Source organism: Nannobrachium achirus (genome assembly GCF_963921795.1).
Source record: "Nannobrachium achirus genome assembly, chromosome: 19".
NCBI classification, from domain to species: Eukaryota; Metazoa; Chordata; class Actinopteri; order Myctophiformes; family Myctophidae; genus Nannobrachium; species Nannobrachium achirus.
In genome coordinates, this window is record NC_137826.1 from 18,703,585 (window position 1) to 18,723,188 (window position 19,604).

At 44.4% G+C, this 19,604-nt stretch overlaps 1 protein-coding gene across 1 annotated transcript in view; it reads left to right on the forward strand.

Moving 5' to 3' along the window:
* The window catches only part of fat3b (FAT atypical cadherin 3b), a gene marked incomplete at both ends in the record, with an annotated part of 155,642 nt that overhangs the window by 96,262 nt on the left and 39,776 nt on the right, over positions 1 to 19,604 (forward strand). Inside the window, 10 exons of the mRNA XM_080749287.1 lie at positions 2,209 to 2,423; positions 5,526 to 5,663; positions 9,720 to 9,863; positions 10,013 to 10,210; positions 11,667 to 11,944; positions 12,426 to 12,988; positions 13,342 to 13,473; positions 14,077 to 14,234; positions 14,990 to 15,506; positions 16,114 to 16,270. Of these exons, the coding sequence (XP_080605413.1) occupies positions 2,209 to 2,423; positions 5,526 to 5,663; positions 9,720 to 9,863; positions 10,013 to 10,210; positions 11,667 to 11,944; positions 12,426 to 12,988; positions 13,342 to 13,473; positions 14,077 to 14,234; positions 14,990 to 15,506; positions 16,114 to 16,270 (2,500 nt within the window). The remainder of the gene's footprint in view (positions 1 to 2,208; positions 2,424 to 5,525; positions 5,664 to 9,719; positions 9,864 to 10,012; positions 10,211 to 11,666; positions 11,945 to 12,425; positions 12,989 to 13,341; positions 13,474 to 14,076; positions 14,235 to 14,989; positions 15,507 to 16,113; positions 16,271 to 19,604) is intronic.

A 19,604-nucleotide genomic window follows, 5' to 3' on the forward strand; every position in this document is an offset into this window, starting at 1 on the left:
ACTCTAACCACTTCAGCCCTATAGATTTCGTCCATTTGAATATAGCCGATCTACAAGCTCACAATGTGCATTGTAAGCTTGTAGATCGGCTATTTTCAGAAAGTTCACATTTTGAACTTGTTAAATGCGACATTCTGCACAATGAGTATGTTTACTTTTGGTACTTTAAAGCTATACTGTGTAAGATGCTCAACTAGTGGTCAGTAGCCCTATAGCAAACCGCGGTCGCGTTCGCGTCTTTCGCCCGTTTTTCGTACCTTCACACCCCCGCGTCTGCCTCCACAACGCCGAGAGCTATCTTTAGAGGGGTCCCTGGTTCCTGTGCGTTCAGGCATTCCGGAGAAACGGACTACTTCACCCTGCCTGGTAGGCGAGATTACCTTTTGAGTAAAGAGACACACGGGCGACTACAAATATGGCGACCCCACTTCAAGATGCGCTGTGATTGGCCGGTAGTGTACCATGTGTGCATGATCGGCGATGTGATTGGGCAACGTATACACAACGTATACAGATGATGCAGATTACGTCATTTTGGCGCGAAATCCGGTCCACGGCCAGGATCATAGAAAACATATAAAGAGAAGGCTTCAGAAGCTGAAAATAACGGAGTGGGTGTTCTAAAACTTTAGCGATTTAACAGTTAGGACAATTTTAAGATTTGTTTTATAAAAAAAGTTACATGGTACAACTTTAAAGTTATACCATGTAACTTTTATAAAACAAATCTTAACTCATACAGTGCCATCCGGCCACAAGGGGTGCTAGAGTGCCAGAAATTTCTCCATTGACCTTCTTTATAGCTTTCGTCGACCCTCTCCCAACTGGCTTGTGTTTTCACTCCGGTCAATCCTATGGGTGTCCAGAGGAGGAAGCTAGCTGACACGTAGCCAAAATGCTAACCCATTTAGAAGCCCGATCTAAAGCTATTTCAGCCGCAAAAAACTTTCTCTTTGGGTCTGGGGACACAATCCGGAGAAAATCCTGTCTAAAGATGTGATTTATTATTGGAGTGGGCGGCGCGATTCGGCCGTTAGCGTGAATACGGCCCGTGGATGGCCGAGTCTAAGTCCCGGCCAAGGATGGACGTCTAGACCGGGGCTTCGTTGAGGCCTCCGATAAAATAATTCATTTTATTAAATATCCCGGACATGTTCGGGATAGGCACCCTGGAATACGTCGCGCCGCCTACAATGAACATTTGGTGAACATTGGGGGGGGTCTAAACTTTATTTTAAACCATTTTCAATGGAATAAATCGTCGGAGCATCTAGCGTCTCTCGTTGGTGAGCGCTGGGCGAGCCGGGACCACCCACGTTGCTCCAAGCAGCTCGGGGTAAGTAAAATAGCAAATAAAAAATTGTTTTTGATCCCGAATATCCCGAACTAGTTCGGGATAGGCACTAAAAGGGTTAAAATTGTCCTAACTGTTAAATCGCTAAAGTTTTAGAATGCCCACTCCGTTATTTTCAGCTTCTAAAGCCTTCTCTTTATATGTTTTCTATGATCCTGACTGGGCCCCGGTTTTCGCGGAAAAATTACGTCATCACACTACCGGCCAATCACAGCGAGGGTTATACACTGCCGGCCAATCACAGCGCATCTTGAAGTGGGGTCGCTATGGCAGCCATATTTGTAGTCGCCTGTGTGTCTCTATACTCAAAAGGTAACCTCGCCTACCAGGCAGGGTGAAGGTGTCCGTTTCTCCGGAATGCCTGAACGCACAGGAACCAGGGACCCCTCTAAAGATAGATCTCGGCGAGGTGGAGGCAGACTCGGGGCCCGCGGGGGCCGAAAAACGGCCGAAAGACGCGGACGCGACCGCGGTTTGCTATAGGGCTACTGACCACTAGTTGAGCATCTTACACAGTATAGCTTTAAGTATATTTTTATGACAATACTTTTGTACTTTTACTTAGATACATTTTGAAAAATTTGACATCTACTAACAGAGAGCATTTCTACATTGCAGTATTGATACTTTTACTTAAGTAAAGAGATTTAGTACTTATTCCACTGCTGAATCTTAGCAGTGGCGTCAGTTCAGCAGAAAGCTAAGGTATGGCAACATGACAGGTGTGACACCTGTCATGTTGCCATGCCTTAGCAACAGGCACGATGAAAAGTAAATTGTATTATTTCCCCCTGTAGCCAAGGTATGTCAGCTGCCATAGCTTGCCATACCCAATTGACACCTCTGAATATTAGGCTCTATCTCCGTGGTTGAGGACCTGGACTTTGAGGTGTACAAGGACTTCTACCTGACCGTGGAAGCACGGGACAGCGGCACCCCGCCCCTCAGCGCCGCTACCATGGTAACCATAGAGCTCATGGACGTCAACGACAACGCTCCCGTCTTCAGCCAGGGCATCTACAACGTCCTGGTCAGCGAGGACGCCGACATCGGACAGACGATAACCAGGGTGTGCCTTTTTATACTTTATATACTGTAATGTACAGCAGGGGTTCTCAAACCTCTTTAGGCCGTGACCCCCAAAATAAACATATTTGAACTGTGGACCCCCACCCTTAATTGTAGGTATTACATTTAATGTGACTCGGTTCCACAGATAAATATTCGCCTCTTGCTTACTTAATATTTGACAGTTTGGCCAGTTTGGTATTAAAACGGTCTTGAAAGTCCTTAAATTGTCATGTATAAATGTGCAGATGCCCTGTATACTCTGTGTTGGTTTGTTTACCGTTGAGTGAGGAAAAAAATGACATTAAGCTAATCATCTGGGGACCCCACAAAATAATTTGAAGTTTTAGAACCACTGCTGTACAGCAAGTTATATACATGTTTTTTTATCAGTATTGTAAATGCTGCACAATTAAGTAAGGAAGACATGAGGGATGTATTAAGCAGAAGTACATTTTATTTGAAGTATATCAAATTCAACCTTCTTCATGTAATTGGTCCTCAGTAAGACAGCAGAATTTCCATCTACTCACAGCTGTGTTAGGAACCTCAATGACAGTCCTTAGTCTCACACAACAGAAACCAGTTGTTTACTGATCGCATATACTGTGGGCTGCTGTCAGGCATATCCAGTCCATATATGGGCGTATTTGCCGATTTACTTTGACGTTGGGCTTTTCCTCTCCATATATGGACATATCATATGCCGATTTGCACTGAATTCGGGGTCTCCAGTCCATATATGGGTGTATCACAGACCCTCTGACATCACCCACCACTGTTTCTACTTTATATAGTACTAGGAGAGTGTGTCGGTGGAGTAGAGCAGCTAGCAGCTACAGTACTAACACAGCAGGGAGTTTGACAGACAATATGATGGATAGCTGCATAGCAACGACGAGGATTGTCTCAGAGCCGTATGACGCGTATAGACCGCCAAGTAACTTTCTAGAGGTCGACGTGATCAACCCGGAGACGGTAGAGTTCGGCGGGAGGAAATTCACTACGTATGAAATCAGAGTGAGGACCAACCTGCCCATCTTCAAGCTGAAGGAGTCCCGTGTAAAGAGGCGATACAGTGACTTTGAGTGGCTCAGAGCAGAGCTGCAGAGAGAGAGCAGGGTTGTGGTCCCCCCTCTCCCTGGCAAAGCGCTGGTCCGTCGGCTCCCATTCCGAGGAGATGATGGAATATTTGACGCCTCTTTCATCGAGGAGCGGAGACAAGGCCTGGAGCGGTTTCTCAACAAAGTGGCCAGTCACCCTCTGGTCCAGAATGAACGTTGCCTGCACATGTTTCTACAGTACGAATATATAAACAAGAACTACACCCCGTCCAAAGTTAGACAAGCGCAAAAGTAACACCATGGCTTTGATCGGCCTGATGTGGATTGGCTAAGCCCAGCTCAACCCCACAAATCAAAGCTCTTTCATGCAAATAAACGGATGGCAGAGACTTAAGTGACCACTTGAGCAAAAATAGCCGATCAAAGCATCGCTATGTGACGCGTTGGGGGCTTGTAAATCAGCACATTTTGCTATCTAACTATAAAGTAGGGAAATCTATGTCTTAAAGTCAGGCCAGAAAATGTGTGAAAATTGTGTTTTCAAAATGCTACAGCTACAATAACCATTTGCATAAAAAGAATCATCACATCACAAGAAATGTAGCTTCATCCATTTAGTTAGTGTGATTGCCCTAACTGGGCAACCAGACTGTTTATTCTTCTACAGACTTTATTCCTTCCATCTTTCAGGATAAACTTTATTTTGCACCGCTACTCCTCCCACAGTTTTGGTGGCACACACTTGGGCCATATGTCAAATAGGCGGCTTCATCGGGACTCGTCTGCTTGCATTCCCTAACCCTAACCCTTTGCTAAGAGATACGTTATATATATAGTTTAATTTATACTAGTAAGACACCTCACACCTAAAGGGCGAGGTCGCGCCAATTATTGGCCATCTGGCCAGTGATATATATGGGACCAGTTACTCATATATGGAGACCCCTTCATGATAGTTATGTTATGTCAAAACATGCCCAAATATGGACATTACCAAATATGGGCATTCCCATATATGTCCTTAATATTGATAACATAATATCCTTAATAATGTCCTTAATATTGACAATATAGGAATCTCCATATATGGGCATAAAACGTAGGGCCTTGGTTTGATGCCTGTGGATCTCCATATATGGGCATAAGGGGGTACCCTAACATTCTCATTTTCGGCCTCCATTTTCTGTACAATGTCACGTGACATCCCTTTTATGCCCATATATGAGTCATTCTGTACCACATTACTGTGATCAACTTTCGCTTTGCCATGCAATAAACTTCAGAGCAGTGATGTGGCACAGAGTGACAGTGAGTCACAGTGATGTGGTACAGAATGACTCATAGATGGGCATAAAAGTGATGTCACGTGACATCACTTCCTGTACTGAAAAACATGTGACATCACACTGACATCACTTCCTGTACAGACAGACAAGCGACAAGGTTTTTCAGGGTATATGCGACCTTTGGTCGCAATTAATTCATTTGTGAATGAATTTTCTCCATTGACTTGAATGGGAAAATGCTAAAATTAAACTGTTCCCAAATATGGAGATGACTGACATTATAGATGTCTGACGTCATAGACTACATAAGACTGACACAGTATGTCCATATATAGGCATTCCAAGATATGGACTTAATATTGATGACCTCAGGGATCTCCATATATGGTCATAAAAGGGACAAGGACAGAATGGTTAGCACCACTCAAATAAGGACTGACAGCTACAGAGATATCCATATATGGGCATGAAAGGGACAAATGGTAAGACGGAATACGTTTCCCAGCAGATTCCTCGTGACAGGGCAACCAGACTATAGACTTGTTCCAGACTTTATTTTTCCGCGCTACTCCTTTGGTGGCACGCACTTGGGCCATATGTCAAATCGACCGGCTTAATCAGGACTCGTCTGGGTGCAGATATTTTTTTTTTATATTAGAACGAACAGCAAAAGCTTGCAATTTAATATCTAGATTACACTAGAATTCAACATATTTAATGTCCACTCTGACTCTGACTCTTCCTGCATACTAGCTGTTGGCAGAGGATCTGGACAGCCAAGTGAACGGGCGAATCACCTACTCCATCCTGAAGGGTGATCGAACCAACCAGTTCTGGGTCGACCCGGTCACCGGCCTCCTCAGCGTGAATAAACGCCTCGACCGGGAGCTGGTAAGGATGCTTCTTCACGTGTCTCATCAACAATCGATAGTAATTTTCTGGTTCATGAGCACGGCTGAAGCAGACAGATGCCAGCGGGTCCTCTCAAGGTTACCAGTGAAGTGTGCCATTATGCTTGTATGCCACCTCAATCATGGGACTCGGATACTTACAGTACCACTAGTAATGCTTCTAGCTTGATAGAAAATTTGCATTGCTATCCTTTGTTGTCCAACAGGGACCTGGGGCAGTAAAGTCAATTCTGTTGAAAAGGGCATTTCAACCTTTTTCAACCTTAGCTTATATTCTGTGCCAGATGCCAAAATGGCTCCAAGGTAGCTGTGCCGAGATTTTGTATGTTTTTCTTTACTATGCAATGAAAAAAAAATGATTTTTTTTTTTATAATTTTTTTCCCCACAGAAACAGACACAGTTGTTGTGATTCAGTGGCAAAAAGAATTTTGTCAATCGGACAAATGGTTCCAGAGATAGAGCTGCTTGAATGAAAAAAAGTGTCCATCCACTAGAATGGACACACATGAACACACATTTTCTCAATCAGCTAAACGAGGGAGCGAACACACAAACAGAGAAAAGCATCTCTCTGATCTCAGGTCATTTTGACATCTTTAAAAAAAAAAAAAAAAAAATGATTTTTTTTTTTTCTATGTAAAAAACACAAAAACCGTCATAAGCCGTCATTGGTACACAGGGCTATTGGAAAAAAAAACGTCATAAGCCGTCATTGGCACAGAATGAACCATAGTTCACCTTGCCTACCATGCCTACCGATATCATTGGTAGGCAGGTTTGGTCATTTAACCCTCTAAGGCCCACGGTTGTAATATTACAACGTTTGTATTTTATCCAAAAAAAGGTTTAAATCATTTTATTTTAGCTCCCCCTACCACCTAAACACCACCATTGGATTCTATTGTTTAGTATTACAATGCCATTGGCCACAATATTTGCATATAAATACCCCCCACAGGGGCTGACATTCACACCCGCCACACCCGCTGAAATTCCAGAGTTTTGACGAACAACATCTCACTTTTTCATGGAAGCTATACCTCACAAAAACATAAGTAAAATGCCTGTACTATTTTTTTGGTGATCATTAGAATGTCTAGAACATCTACATATGTTATTATTGTGAAAAATATCCCCCATATGTAAATTAGAGCATGATTTATGATTTTTGATTTATGGCTATAAAATCTTACAAAAACATTTTTTTGAAAAAAACATTACATTTTCCTCTTAATAGGACTCCTACAACACCATCTGATTTTTTTCAATTTTTTATTTCAAGTATTTCTTAATGCGGGCCTTAGAGGGTTAAAACAACATTTCAAACGTTTTATCTTAATCGATGCAAGAACAGTGGCTTCTATTTCAGCATGCTAACTTTCCTGGAAGAGAAAGGTTGTAGTTTCTGTTAGCTTGGAATCCTTATCGATGATGTAATTGGTAGGCAGGTTTCTGAACTGTCCAAACCCCACCTATGAGGCACAGTCAGAGCAAGTAGACAGAAATGGTGGCATATACAGATCTTAGAATATTGTGGAAAAGTTCATTATTTTCCGTAATTTAATAAAATAATTAAACTTTCATATATTCTAGATATATTGCGCATGCAGTTAAATATTTTAAACCCCCCCCTTTTTTTAATACATTTTTCATGGCATACAGCTCATGGAAATCATACAATATTACATGCGACCACTCAAAACAAAGATTTATAATACAGAAATGTCAACCTTCTGAAGTCAGAATTGTTTAAAGTCCAGTGTGAAGATTCCACAGTCAGTGATGATTTGGGGTGCTATGGCATCTGCTGCTTTTTTACACAATATTCTACTCTTTTAGATTAGATCTGTATATGGTTATGTCTGAGTCAGAGTCAGGGACGTGCTGGGCCCCTGATTCAGCCCGGGAAAAAGAGTTGGAGAGGCCCTCATTGCGTGCTACAGAGAGAGATCTCTCTCTATAACGCTGCTGCTACTCAAAGATTTGTCATTTCCGTTTGTTTTGTATTTATCATTTTAAAAATGATTTAAACTAGTGAAAACAGCCGATCTACAAGCACACAGCGCCTCGCACCGCGAGGCGTTGTGTGCTTGTAGATCTGCTGTTTTCACTACTTTTGTGCAACAGCCTTGTATGATGAAGCAGGGCTTTGCTTTGTGAAAAAATGTATACATTTGAAACTTCGAGATACGAGGTTTCTGCCCGACAGTGATGATTTACTTTGTTGGCCACCCAGCCCCCAAAATGGAACGAAGGCTGACATTTTATTTTGTATTCTTTCCTAATGGCCGGCCTGGACCGGCCGGGAATGAACCGGCCGTTCGGGAGTTGTCCCGCTTTTCCCAATGGCCAGCACGTCCCTGGTCAGAGTGATGTGGCTGTGGTCCGCTAGTGGGCTGGCTGGCCCGCCAGCAGCGTTGGGTATCGTTACTTTTAAAAGTAACTTGTTACAGTATGTAAGTTACAGCGTTATTGCCATTATAAAGTAATCCGTGGGGGCACGGTGGCGCAGTGGTTAGCGCTTCGCCTCACAGCTAGAAGGTCCTGGGTTCGATTCCCGCCGGGGGACGCTGTGGGTGCTGGGGGCATGTTTCTCCCTCCGCGTCATCAGCGCCCACACCCTAGGTGGGGTCGGCGATAGGGCCTTTCTGTGTGGAGTTTGCATGTTCTCCCCGTGTCTCCTAGGGTTGATACCCTCACAAAAACATGCAGTAATCCTGGTCTCAATAATGCCTCCCCCTGGCCAGCCGGGGCGCCTGATGGAGGGGAAAGGAACTGGTTGGAATAACGTGTTCCTTCCACGCGCTACGTCCATCCCAGGGAAATCCCCCCTGTCAGGTGAAAAGAAACAAGTTGGACTACCCATGCATGAAGGAAGCATGATGTCAGTCCGTTGTCTCCCCAGGCGCAGCAGAGGGAGTGCAGAGCCCAGGATTACATAGGCAATTGGCACTGGGTGAAAAAATGGGTTGCAAAATCGTGGGATAAAAATTATAGGAAAAAATAAAGTAATCCGTTACGTTACAGCGTTCCCTGCTGAGATCGTTGATCTCCTCCTTTCACCAATAAATCCAGAAATAGTGTGAATACTTCCACAGCCTTACTAAAAGGCAAACTCTTCTTGTCTTCATGTAACACCCGGGAGTGGGACCGTGCATCATGCATTCCGCTGAAAGGGCGCAGAGGAGCTCATTAATTTAGGAAACAGTGCAAATGTGTCAGATGGATTCTTCTTCCTTTGCGGCAACAGAAAGAACAGGGAAATATAGGTCTTAGATGCAAGTAATGCCATTATCTTTGGAAAAGGTAACTAGTAAATAACCACTAAATTGCAAGACTAACTCGTTACACCAAAAAATAACCCGTTGCGGTAACACCGTAAATTCTAACCCTGTTACCCCCTACACTACCCGCCAGCCCTCGCAATAGTCTTTTAATTTTAATATAAGATCAGATTGAAAAAGAGTGAAGTTCTCCTTTAGCTTTTACAATATATACAAAACCAACACTGCTGAGTCCCCAAAGGACCATGGTTTAACAGCTCTGTTTTCAGACTTTCAGACTTGCTCTCCTAGGTATTGGTTTGTTTGATATTGATCTCGGGGAAATGGCCTGTGGACTTTATTGACACCTTGATGGTCCTTCTCCACTCTTGGTTGTGGCTGTGTGTCCTCAAATGATCTACAACAGACGTTAACTTATTTTATTAGCCTTATTGGTCTTTGATATACCCCCTTTGTGTTTTATTAATAATATACAGCACTGCCAGCTCAGTGGGCTCACAACTCAGAACTCAGTGGGCTCGAGCTTGTAGATCTGCTATTTTTGGCTAAAGTTCTCAGAATATGGACTGTAGGGTTCAAATGGTTAATATATATAAAAAGGAGAAAAAGGTTTCTATCACACAAAGGTTTGGAGGACTCCCTAGGGGTCCCGGACCCCCTGTTGAAGAGCCCTGCTCTAATAAGCTTTCCGGGTACTCTGTCGGTATTGAGTGGATCTTTCTGTACCGTCTGCTTGCTTGTTGATCTGTAGATTTCCAGGTACTCTCTGGCAGTGCAGGCGTTTGACAGTGGATCTCCTGCCATGTCTTCCACCGTCACCGTTAACATCAACATCTCTGATGTCAACGACAACCCGCCTGTCTTCACACCCCCAAACTCCACAGTCATCATTCAGGTACAAGTGATTGTGTGTGTGTGTAAATGGTAAATGGTGCACAGATCATTGGCCAAATTGCTCTACCTCCTGAGCCACAGCCATCCCATACATGTATGTGTGTTTCTACACATGGTCAATCCAACTCTTTTCCCTCCACACCCTCGCAGCTAAACCAGCTTGCTGGTTCCAACCTCCTGAAGCTGTCCGTCAGTGACATGGACTCCTCCAGAAACGGCCCTCCGTTTGAGTTCCGCATCGTGTCTGGTAATGAGGGGAGATACGTGACCCTGGACCAGATGGGGAATCTGAGGTCTAACAGGGTGTTTGGTCCCGAATCCCCCAGGGAGTTCACCTTGGAAGTACAGGTAAGGTGTTGTTTTGTTCTATTCATGCCTTTTCTCACTACCACCTGGCTTTAACCACTTGAACCCTTCCCTATTCTTGAGGCGAACATTTAACGAAAATATTTACAGATAATAAATGTAACCCTGATCCTCTATTGGCTATGTTTGGATCAGTTACATTTAATCCTTCTATTAATTCGTCGGAAGGTCGAGCGATCTCCTTGTGCACACTGTTGGCTACTGCAAATATGGCAGCCTCTGTTGGAAAGGTGGTCGGTCTCCTGTGACAGAACCCGTGCTCGGGGAAGTGCCTGAGAACAGTCTGGGTTATATTCTCCTGAATACCACGTAGGTTATTATCTAATGTTTTCTGTCCTTTATGCTGTCAACAAAATGTTTGGGGCCTGATTTGTTGTATTTTCCTTTTCTTTTGTCTGTTTTTTCTTTTGGTGTTGGAGGGTTTCAGTTTTTTTTCCTTGTCTGTTATTGTCTTAAGTGTATGTTTGTCCTTTTTCTTCTTATTCAAAAGGGTAAACTGAATCATTGTCCTTTGACTACTGTAACCTGCAATATACCCTCAATAAAACTATGTTAAAATAAATGTACAACCAAAGAGATTTTGTATAGAGGGACAAAACCAGAACTGAGGCTTAAAGGGATCCCTGGCTGATACGACAAATATGCCTTAATACATTATAATTGTCCTCTATAACTATAATGTAAAATTAAAAACACCTAAATTATTTTATTTCTTCTAGAAATAGCTAATCTTTCACTCAATAGAGGAAATGCCCGTCGCAAGTTGATGATGTCATAAATGTAATTTGTGATCTATCCCTATGGAATTTATGGCATGCATGTGAAAATAAAAACAAACGTAATACTTCCTATGGTTAATATGAGCATCAAATCAATATTTCAAATGCGTTTGTGTTTTTGTTTTTGCACATGCATGCCATAAAAATGACACATGACATTTATGACATCATCAACTTGCAACAGGCATTCCCCCTATTGAGTGAAAGATGAGCTATTTCTAGAAGAAATACAATATTTAAGGTGTTTTTAATTTTACATTGTAGTTATAGAGGACAATTATAATGTATTAAGGCATATTTGTCATTAGCCAGGGATCCTTTTAAAGGTACAGTAGGAGTGGACTACCACTGCCCTCTGCTGGCATAATGGATATGAAGCATTCATCCTTCTGTATCTGTATGTGTGGCTTGACTTCATATACTGTAGCTAAAGCCTACTTTATATCTTTTTTCTGTATGGCATTCATTGCTGTGCAAGCACACTGTTGTTGAGCGCACGTGTGCACACATGCACACATGCACAATGGAAGTCAGAAAGAAGTGTGCAGGATCTACATTGTTGCATTGCCTTGTACTGTTAGTCCAGTAATGATTCCATAGCTCTGTGGGTATTCTTCTTTGACTCAGTTTCAGGTTGTTTTGAACACTCTCCTCCTCAGGCCAGTGACTCTGGAAGACCACGTCTCACCTCCTCTTCCTGGGTGTTTCTGAGGGTCATCGGGAACAGTCAGTACAAACCCTCCGTGTCTCCCCTGGAGATCTTCATCGTCATGCTGAGTGACGTCTTCTCGGGCGGTCCGATCGGTCGGCTGTACGCCATGGACAGAGACGCCAACGACGTGCTGTCGTTTACCCAGAAGCCTCAAGCCAAGAGCTTGTTTCAGATCAACAGACAGGATGGAAGCATCGTGGCTCTGCCCGGCCTGGAGCCTGGCAGGTACGTACAGGACACTGTTCATTCTGACAGCACATTTTGATTTAGTTTAGTCATAGTCTTTTGAGTAAACTTTCAGTTGGTTTTAGTAATATTTTAGTCATCTGAAATGTTTTAGTTTTGGTCAAGTTTTAGCCTAATAAATCTACAGTTTCTTTTGTAGACAAAAATATATATATATATTTTCGCGGTCCTTGATGGTGTAGTAATGCCTGATTTTACCCTTGGTTGCATGTTGAAAATAGCCGATTTACAAGCTCGCAACACGATGCAGCGCGAGTTGTTGTGAGCTTCTAGATCTCCTATTTTCAGAGCGCATCACCGGCACGAAAACAAACCAGAAAAAAACACAAAACCAGACCCTCAAAAATCGTATTCGATGTATTTTATTTTATACGATGTGCACTTGCATTTACTGTAAACCGACACAGTGACAAAACAACAGCCACTTGCAGAGTTTAGTCTAAATGTTTATCATTGTCAGGTACCAGATGAACACCACAGTGAGCGACGGACGCTTCGCCGTGATCGCAGACGTATCCATTCAAGTGGAGCAGGTGACAGACGTGCTGCTGCGCAGTGCCCTGACCTTGCGCTTTAGCTCCCTGTCCCCGGAGGAGCTCCTCAGCCGCTACCTGAGCCAGATCAAGCTGGTGCTACGCAGCCTGGCCGGCTGGAGGTGGTCCACAGGCCTCCGGGATCCGCTCCACGTGCTCGGCGTGCAGCCCGTGATGGGCACCTCCGATGTAGAGCTGCTCGTAGCCGTGGAGAGGCAGGAGACTTTGGGGGTCGGAGAGTTGGGGGGGTTCTACTCCCCCCAGGAGCTGGCCCTGAGGCTGGAAGAGGCCGGGGCGCGGGGCCAGATCCGCGGGGTTCTGGCCGGCGCGGTGGCGGTGGGGCTGACTTGTTCTGGGAAGCTGGAGTGTGGCGACAGGGCGTGTGAGCAGACGCTGGTCATGGAGGGTAACTCTCTGGTCACCTACAGCACGGAGAGGGTCAGCCTGGTGGCGCCGCGGTTCAGCCGCATCGAGGCCTGTACCTGTCCCGGTAAACACAGTTGCCGTGTGTCGATTGGTCGATTCGTGGGTTTCGTTTGTAGTCCTACGCCGGCCATGTCGAGGACCAACACAGGTGTTCTGATTGGCGTAGAACATCAGTTCTGTGCCAATCAGACAAATTGAAACACCTGTGTTGGTCCTCAACATGGCCGTGTAGGACTACAAATGAAACCCATGAATTGATAGATGCATTTGTTCATTCCTTTGTTGATTTCACACTTTAACACCGAATTGTAAGATTTCATTAAGTTTTTATTAAATTTTATTTTTTTAAGCAGACTGTTTTAACATTCTGGTAATTTGCCACATTACTCTGAAGAACAGACTTATCCCCCCAAACAGGAGGAACATGTACCACGCCTATGGAACCATGTGAGGGTCAGACATGTCCAGTGGACATGCAATGTGTTCGCTCTGGTCCAACAGCGCCCTCTGTCTGCCGGTGTCAGCGTGACAAGCTGGACCAGTGTGCAGGTACATGATTGGACCTCGCAGATGCATGCAGAATTTGGACTAGTCCAAAGGTCCTCAACGGGGGGTCCGGGACCCCTAGGGTGTCCTCAGAGTTACTATAGGGGGTCCTCCAAATCTTTGTGTGCAAAATTTGTTCTCCTTTTTTTATATGCATGCACTTGAACCCTATATAGTGTCCATTACCTGAGAACTTTAGCCAAAAATAGCAGATGTGAGCTTGTAGATCAGCTATTCTCGGGTTTGGTATAGAGGGGAAAAAGAGCAGACTATGTACAGAGTGAAAGGTCAAGTTTATTAAGTATTGACAGTACAAGTGGTTAAATATCTGAAAACACAAATTGACATGAATCCAAAATACACTGATGATTGTGCTGTCAAACAATGAAACTATATGGAGTCTATGAGAAGATTGTGGGGGTCCCTGCTTCATCTCTCTCTCAACTAAGGGGTCCTTGGCCTGAAAGTGTTGAAGACCCCTGGACTAGTCTGTACTGGACACCAGCAACTTTGTTCTTTTTCTATGTTTTCTCTGTTTTAATTGAAAATGAAAAATGTTCTTGCTTCCTCTGTTTTGTCTCTATGTTGTGTGAATGTGTGCCGCAGGCCAGACCTCTCTGAGCTTCTCTGGGAACAGTTACATTAAGTACAGGGTGACAGAGAGCGGTCGGAGTGGAGAGATGAGGCTTGGTCTCAGAATCAGAACTCTGCAGGGGAGGGGAGTCATTATGTTCACCCGGGCCAACCCATGTACCATGTTAAAGGTACACACAGAATCACACGCACATACTGTATAAGTGTACGTACTCTATCAGTGGTCGACACTAAGGTCTCAGAGGCACTTGCCCCTTCGTGCAAGTACAGGTCATGTTCTACTTGCCCAAAGGTCATGCCCACTTCCCGAAAAGTAAATTGTCCATTATAAAATGATAGGTAAGATTTTAATTACCGCTCAATTTAACAATTTCTTTACTTTCCGGGGCTGTGTGATAACAAATTTCATACTGTATCCTTAATACTTACAAATCCAAATTCCAAATACAGTACCTACATAGCTATGATTGAATATGTCTATGGTTTCACACTTGTTATATTACCTTTTTTAAGTGTGGCAACAGTCAAATCAGCACATTATAGGTAATCAGTGCTCTTATTTAACATTCCACAGACCAGAATACAGAGCGCGCGGCCGTGCTGGCCACATTCAGGTGTTTAGACAGATATCTCGTGCTGTGTTTATAGACGTTTGCACTTGCCCGGTCGGGCAACCTGAAAGCAAAGTTTGCCTGCCCGAAAGTTTTATTTACCTGCCGGCGGCAGGTGGGTAAGCCTTAATGTCAATGCCTGCTGTATACAGTATATGTTTTTATTATATATATATATACAATACAGCCCACAGTTGTATTGTACATTCTACAGTGTTTTAACTACAAGTGAATGAGACCGTATACTAGTGAGAGTCCTTTGTTCCTACTTCCTATGTCATTCAAAGTGTATAACATTCATCCCTCTCCCTCAGATTGAGGGGGGACGTCTCTGGTTCCAGCTGGACTGCGACAACACGCTCGGCATCATGGGCATCTCCGGCAGACCAATAAACGACGGCCTCTGGCACGCTGTCGCTTTGGAGTTGACACAAAACTACACCCTCCTGTCACTGGATGACAGCTACGTGGAGCGTCGCAGAGCAGCCAGGGCCCCCGCGAACCTGTGGCCCCTGGCCCCCGATTTGACTTTCTTCTTCGGGGCCCAAGTCAGGCCCCCGGTCAGGCAGGGCGAACGACCGAGCCCGGGGCCAAGGAGGACGCAGGGCCCGGGAGGCGCCAGGGGCCCCCCGAGGGCTCAGGACGGGTTCCAGGGCTGCCTGGGTTCATTGGTGCTGAATGGGAACGAGCTGCCGCTGCAGAACAAGAGAAGCCGCTACGCCGAGATAGCCGGGCTCAGCGAGGTCAAGCTGGGCTGTGTGCTCTATCCAGACCCCTGTGCCAGCCAGCCCTGCCTCAACGGAGCCGTCTGCAACAGCCTGCCCTCTGGAGGTCTGTGGCTGGAGGAAGGATACATATAAAGGTTTAAGGCCCATTCCCACTGGGCCAGATAACAGATAAAAAAAATCTCTTTCTCCAGATAAAAATAAATCTCTTTTTGCATTCAAGTGGATGGTAAGATACAAATACAAATCTGTGGCAGATATTCTTTTTTATCTGTATCTTACCATCACTTGAATGGAGAAAGAGATTTTTTTTTTATCTGGAGAAAAACTTTTTTCTTTATCTATTATCTGGCCCAGTGGGAATGGGCCTTTACTCATACTCATTAGCATTATACATACAGTATACATGAAGTGTAGCTCAACAAATAACAGTATGTAATTCACCTAATGTCTGTAAACCTTCAGCACAATTTACCAATACTATCATGTTATTTATATCTACTATTTAAAGTTCAAGTTTATTATAATTTATTTTGTACACATTTTATAGTTAGTCTCACAATGTCCCTGGTTTGATTTGGCTGGGCACCAATGTTGCCTGTCATCTCTCTACCCTTGTTTATTTAGTCAAATAATTTGCTCTCCTGGAAGTAATTAGTGAATTTGTATTTTTTATCAATTCCGTCCATGCCTTTTCATCATGTCCCCATCAGGATTCACATGCAGTTGCGGGACGGCGTACACTGGGGGGCGCTGTGAGACAGAGTTGACATCATCTTGCGAGCCCAACCCATGCCAGAACGGAGGGGACTGTATGCCTATGGACGGTGCCTTCGTCTGCGGCTGTCCCAGAGGCCTCGTAGGACTTATGTAAGAACCTCCAGTCAAGAACATGTTGTTAAGCCTCAGTGCTACGCAGACAGAGATGATGATGATGAGGATGAGGATGTTTACTTATGATTTAGGCAGCGTATTGTCACACAGTGCCACTTCGGACTTCTGCTCTCATTGCGTCCGTCCGTCCTCTCTCTATCTATCCACTCATACGCACGCACATACGCACGCACACACACAAACGCACGCACGCACACGCTCACGCTCACGCTCACACACACACACACACACACACACACACACACACACACACACACACACACACACACACACACACACACACACACACACACACTCTCTCTCTCTCTCTCTCTCTCTCTCTCTCTCTCTCTCCCTCTCCGCAAGACTTCATACACGCCTACTCGCATATGCAAACACACACACACACACACACACACACACACACACACACACACACACACACACACACACACACACACACACACACACACACACACGCATGCTACCCCACATTAGCATGGTGCCAGTATGCCAGCTCTGTTGTTATTGTACAAATGTTTCCACTTTAATTCAATCAATCAGTACTAAGCCTCCTTAATTACAGCCTTGAATTGCCTTTGAAATAACCCTTGTTTTCCCTCAGCTGTTCAGCGTAGCCACCACTAGAGGGCTGAGCTGCTTCACAAGACTAAATGAGTGACACACAAGTTTTAGTATAGCTGTGAGAACTGTGCTTAATAATATAAAAGTGGCAAGTGCTACTAGTAGTACCACCACCATATTACTACTGCTACTACTGCTGCTGCTTCTGCTACAGTACCATTACTACTTCTACTATTACTTATTCTACTACTACTGCTACTAAACTGTAAAACTATTCAATCTTAATTTACACATAAAACGCACAAAAAGAAAGGAAACTTCCGAACGCAACCTTTGATACACTCGGACTGAGGCCATGGCTACATGGAGCTGGATTTTTCATATATCCCGTTTTTTCAGATATCCACATAGAAAAATATCTAGGTCCACACGGAGCTGGATATTTCATATATCTCGGTTTTTCAGATATCCACATAGAAAAATATCTAGGTCCACACGACAAAGATATCTAGGTCTAACAAGCACACACACAGTAAAGTCTTCAGAGATATCCGGGTTCCCTGTCTACACAGATCCAGTGAATCTGATATTTTTCAATCTCTCCACTTATTTATCCGGTTTAAAAAATATCCAGTTTCACAGCCGAAATATCCAGCTTCGTGTGGCTGCAAGCCCCAACAGCTCCAAAAAATGTCTAGATTCACAAATATCCAGCTCTGTGTAGCCATGGCCTGAATCACCAGCAGAAAACACTCTCCCGTGTGTGTATAGCCTAGGGTCAGAGAAAACCATTATTTCTTTTTCAAAAGTCTTACTGGATACAAAAAGGTTCTATGCACTCTTTCTGACGTGCCCTTGAGGCTAAGGTATTATTTCACATCCCGACAGGACCGCAGGTCCACACACTTTGATCCTACAGGATATTGAATAGGGCTCCCTCGTAAAAGAGATTTGGATCTCATTGAGACTTTACCTTTATAAATAAAGACTAAAATAAATAAATAAATATTGTATTATATATTGAGATTCTGGAATCTGGATTGAACGAAACTCGCACCAACAGATCTTCAGTAGCACCGGCCCACAGAGCAAAGAGACATCACAAAGAGACATTAACTGGCCCACTGATCTGAATACTGGCCTAGTAGCCAATAGATATAGATGGTCCATAGATATACAAGCTGCGAGATTGTAGATCTGCTACTTTTTAAAAGTCGTGAAAAAATTTGCAAATCTTTGAATATATTGTGGAGACTGAACCCAAACCAAGGCACAAGAGAGCAAGGACAGGGTTGCCAACTCGGGCATTTATTGAACAGTTCTTATTTTACAACAGCATTGTAATGCAACGTAGCATGAATGAACAACATAAATGTGAATAACTGAAATTGTCTTTTAATAAATCAACACAAGGTTTTCCCGGGACGGGGCTGTCGTTTCTCCTCTTCGTGGGGCGGCCAGGGGGGGGTAGGTAAGAGTTACTTTAAAGGGGTTTCCCTCCACAGGAAACAGGCGAGTATAATTCCATTGTATAGTCTCTCTTCCCCACCGGCGCTAGGTGAGTATAGTTCCTCTCTACAGGTGACAGGTAAAGTATTTCTTTCCCATAGGTAATAGGTGAGTATAGTTCTTTTCCACAGGTGACAGGTAATAGGTGAGTATAGTTCTTTTCCACAGGTGACAGGTAATAGGTGAGTAGGTGCCCGCTCTTACACCAATCCGTCTAATTCTCTATCTTCTAAATAAAATGAACACGGGGTATAATGGGCCTGGGGCCAGAGAATTTCCGGATACTAGTAAGGTTTTAAGGGAAGTGAGATATACTCAACAAAATAGGAATAGGGGTGGCTCGCTGGGGGTCCGGAAGGTAAGGCTGTGGTCTCCTTTTCCAGGTCCTTCTCCTCAGCTCGCCGAGTACACACTCTCCAGTGATAGGTACACACTCCACAGTGAGTCAGGTTTGCGCTCCTCATTGATCCAGGTACACACTCCTCAGTGTCAGTCCGCTCCCAGTCCATGCCTAGAAGTAATGAGTAGAAGGAACATTACTATAATGCACTTTACACAGTAACATGCGGTGGAGAGGGAAATATGGTGGCTCTTACCGCCTGTCTGCCCATGATCAGCTTGTCAGAGACTCCCAGCACAGACTGAAGGGGAGAGCGAGCTCAGTACTTATGCACCCCTGTGTTGGGTGGGGCCCACAGGTGCATACGCTTGTGCCTGATGAAGCGTGTGGGCCGGCAGGTAACGCCCGTCAATCACTTGGCCCACACAGTGTGTTGGTCTGCTAGGGCTCGCTCTCCCATCCAGGGTGCGCTTCTTTGACATGCAGGGCCTACCTGGCGGGCGGTGTCCGAACGAACCACCACACATCCCCCCCCTTAAGTTTGCTACTGGTTCGCAAACTTGCCGCTCTTCCTCATAGAGCCTGGACAGGGCATCGGCATGGGGAATATCCTTCCCTGGTTTATGCTCCACCTCAAAGTTGTAATCCTGCAACTCCAGAAACCAACGTGTTATTCTCTTATTAGTGTCCTTACTTTTAGCCATCCATTTCAATGGTGCGTGGTCCGTTATGAGAGTGAAACGCCTTCCCCACAAATAATAGCGTAGGTGGTGTATGGCCCACTTAATAGCAAGAGCCTCTTTCTCTATCGTTGCATAATTAAGTTCATGCTTTAAGAGCTTTCTGCTAATGAAGACTATTGGGTGCTCTTCGTCATCAATGACTTGCGAGAGCACG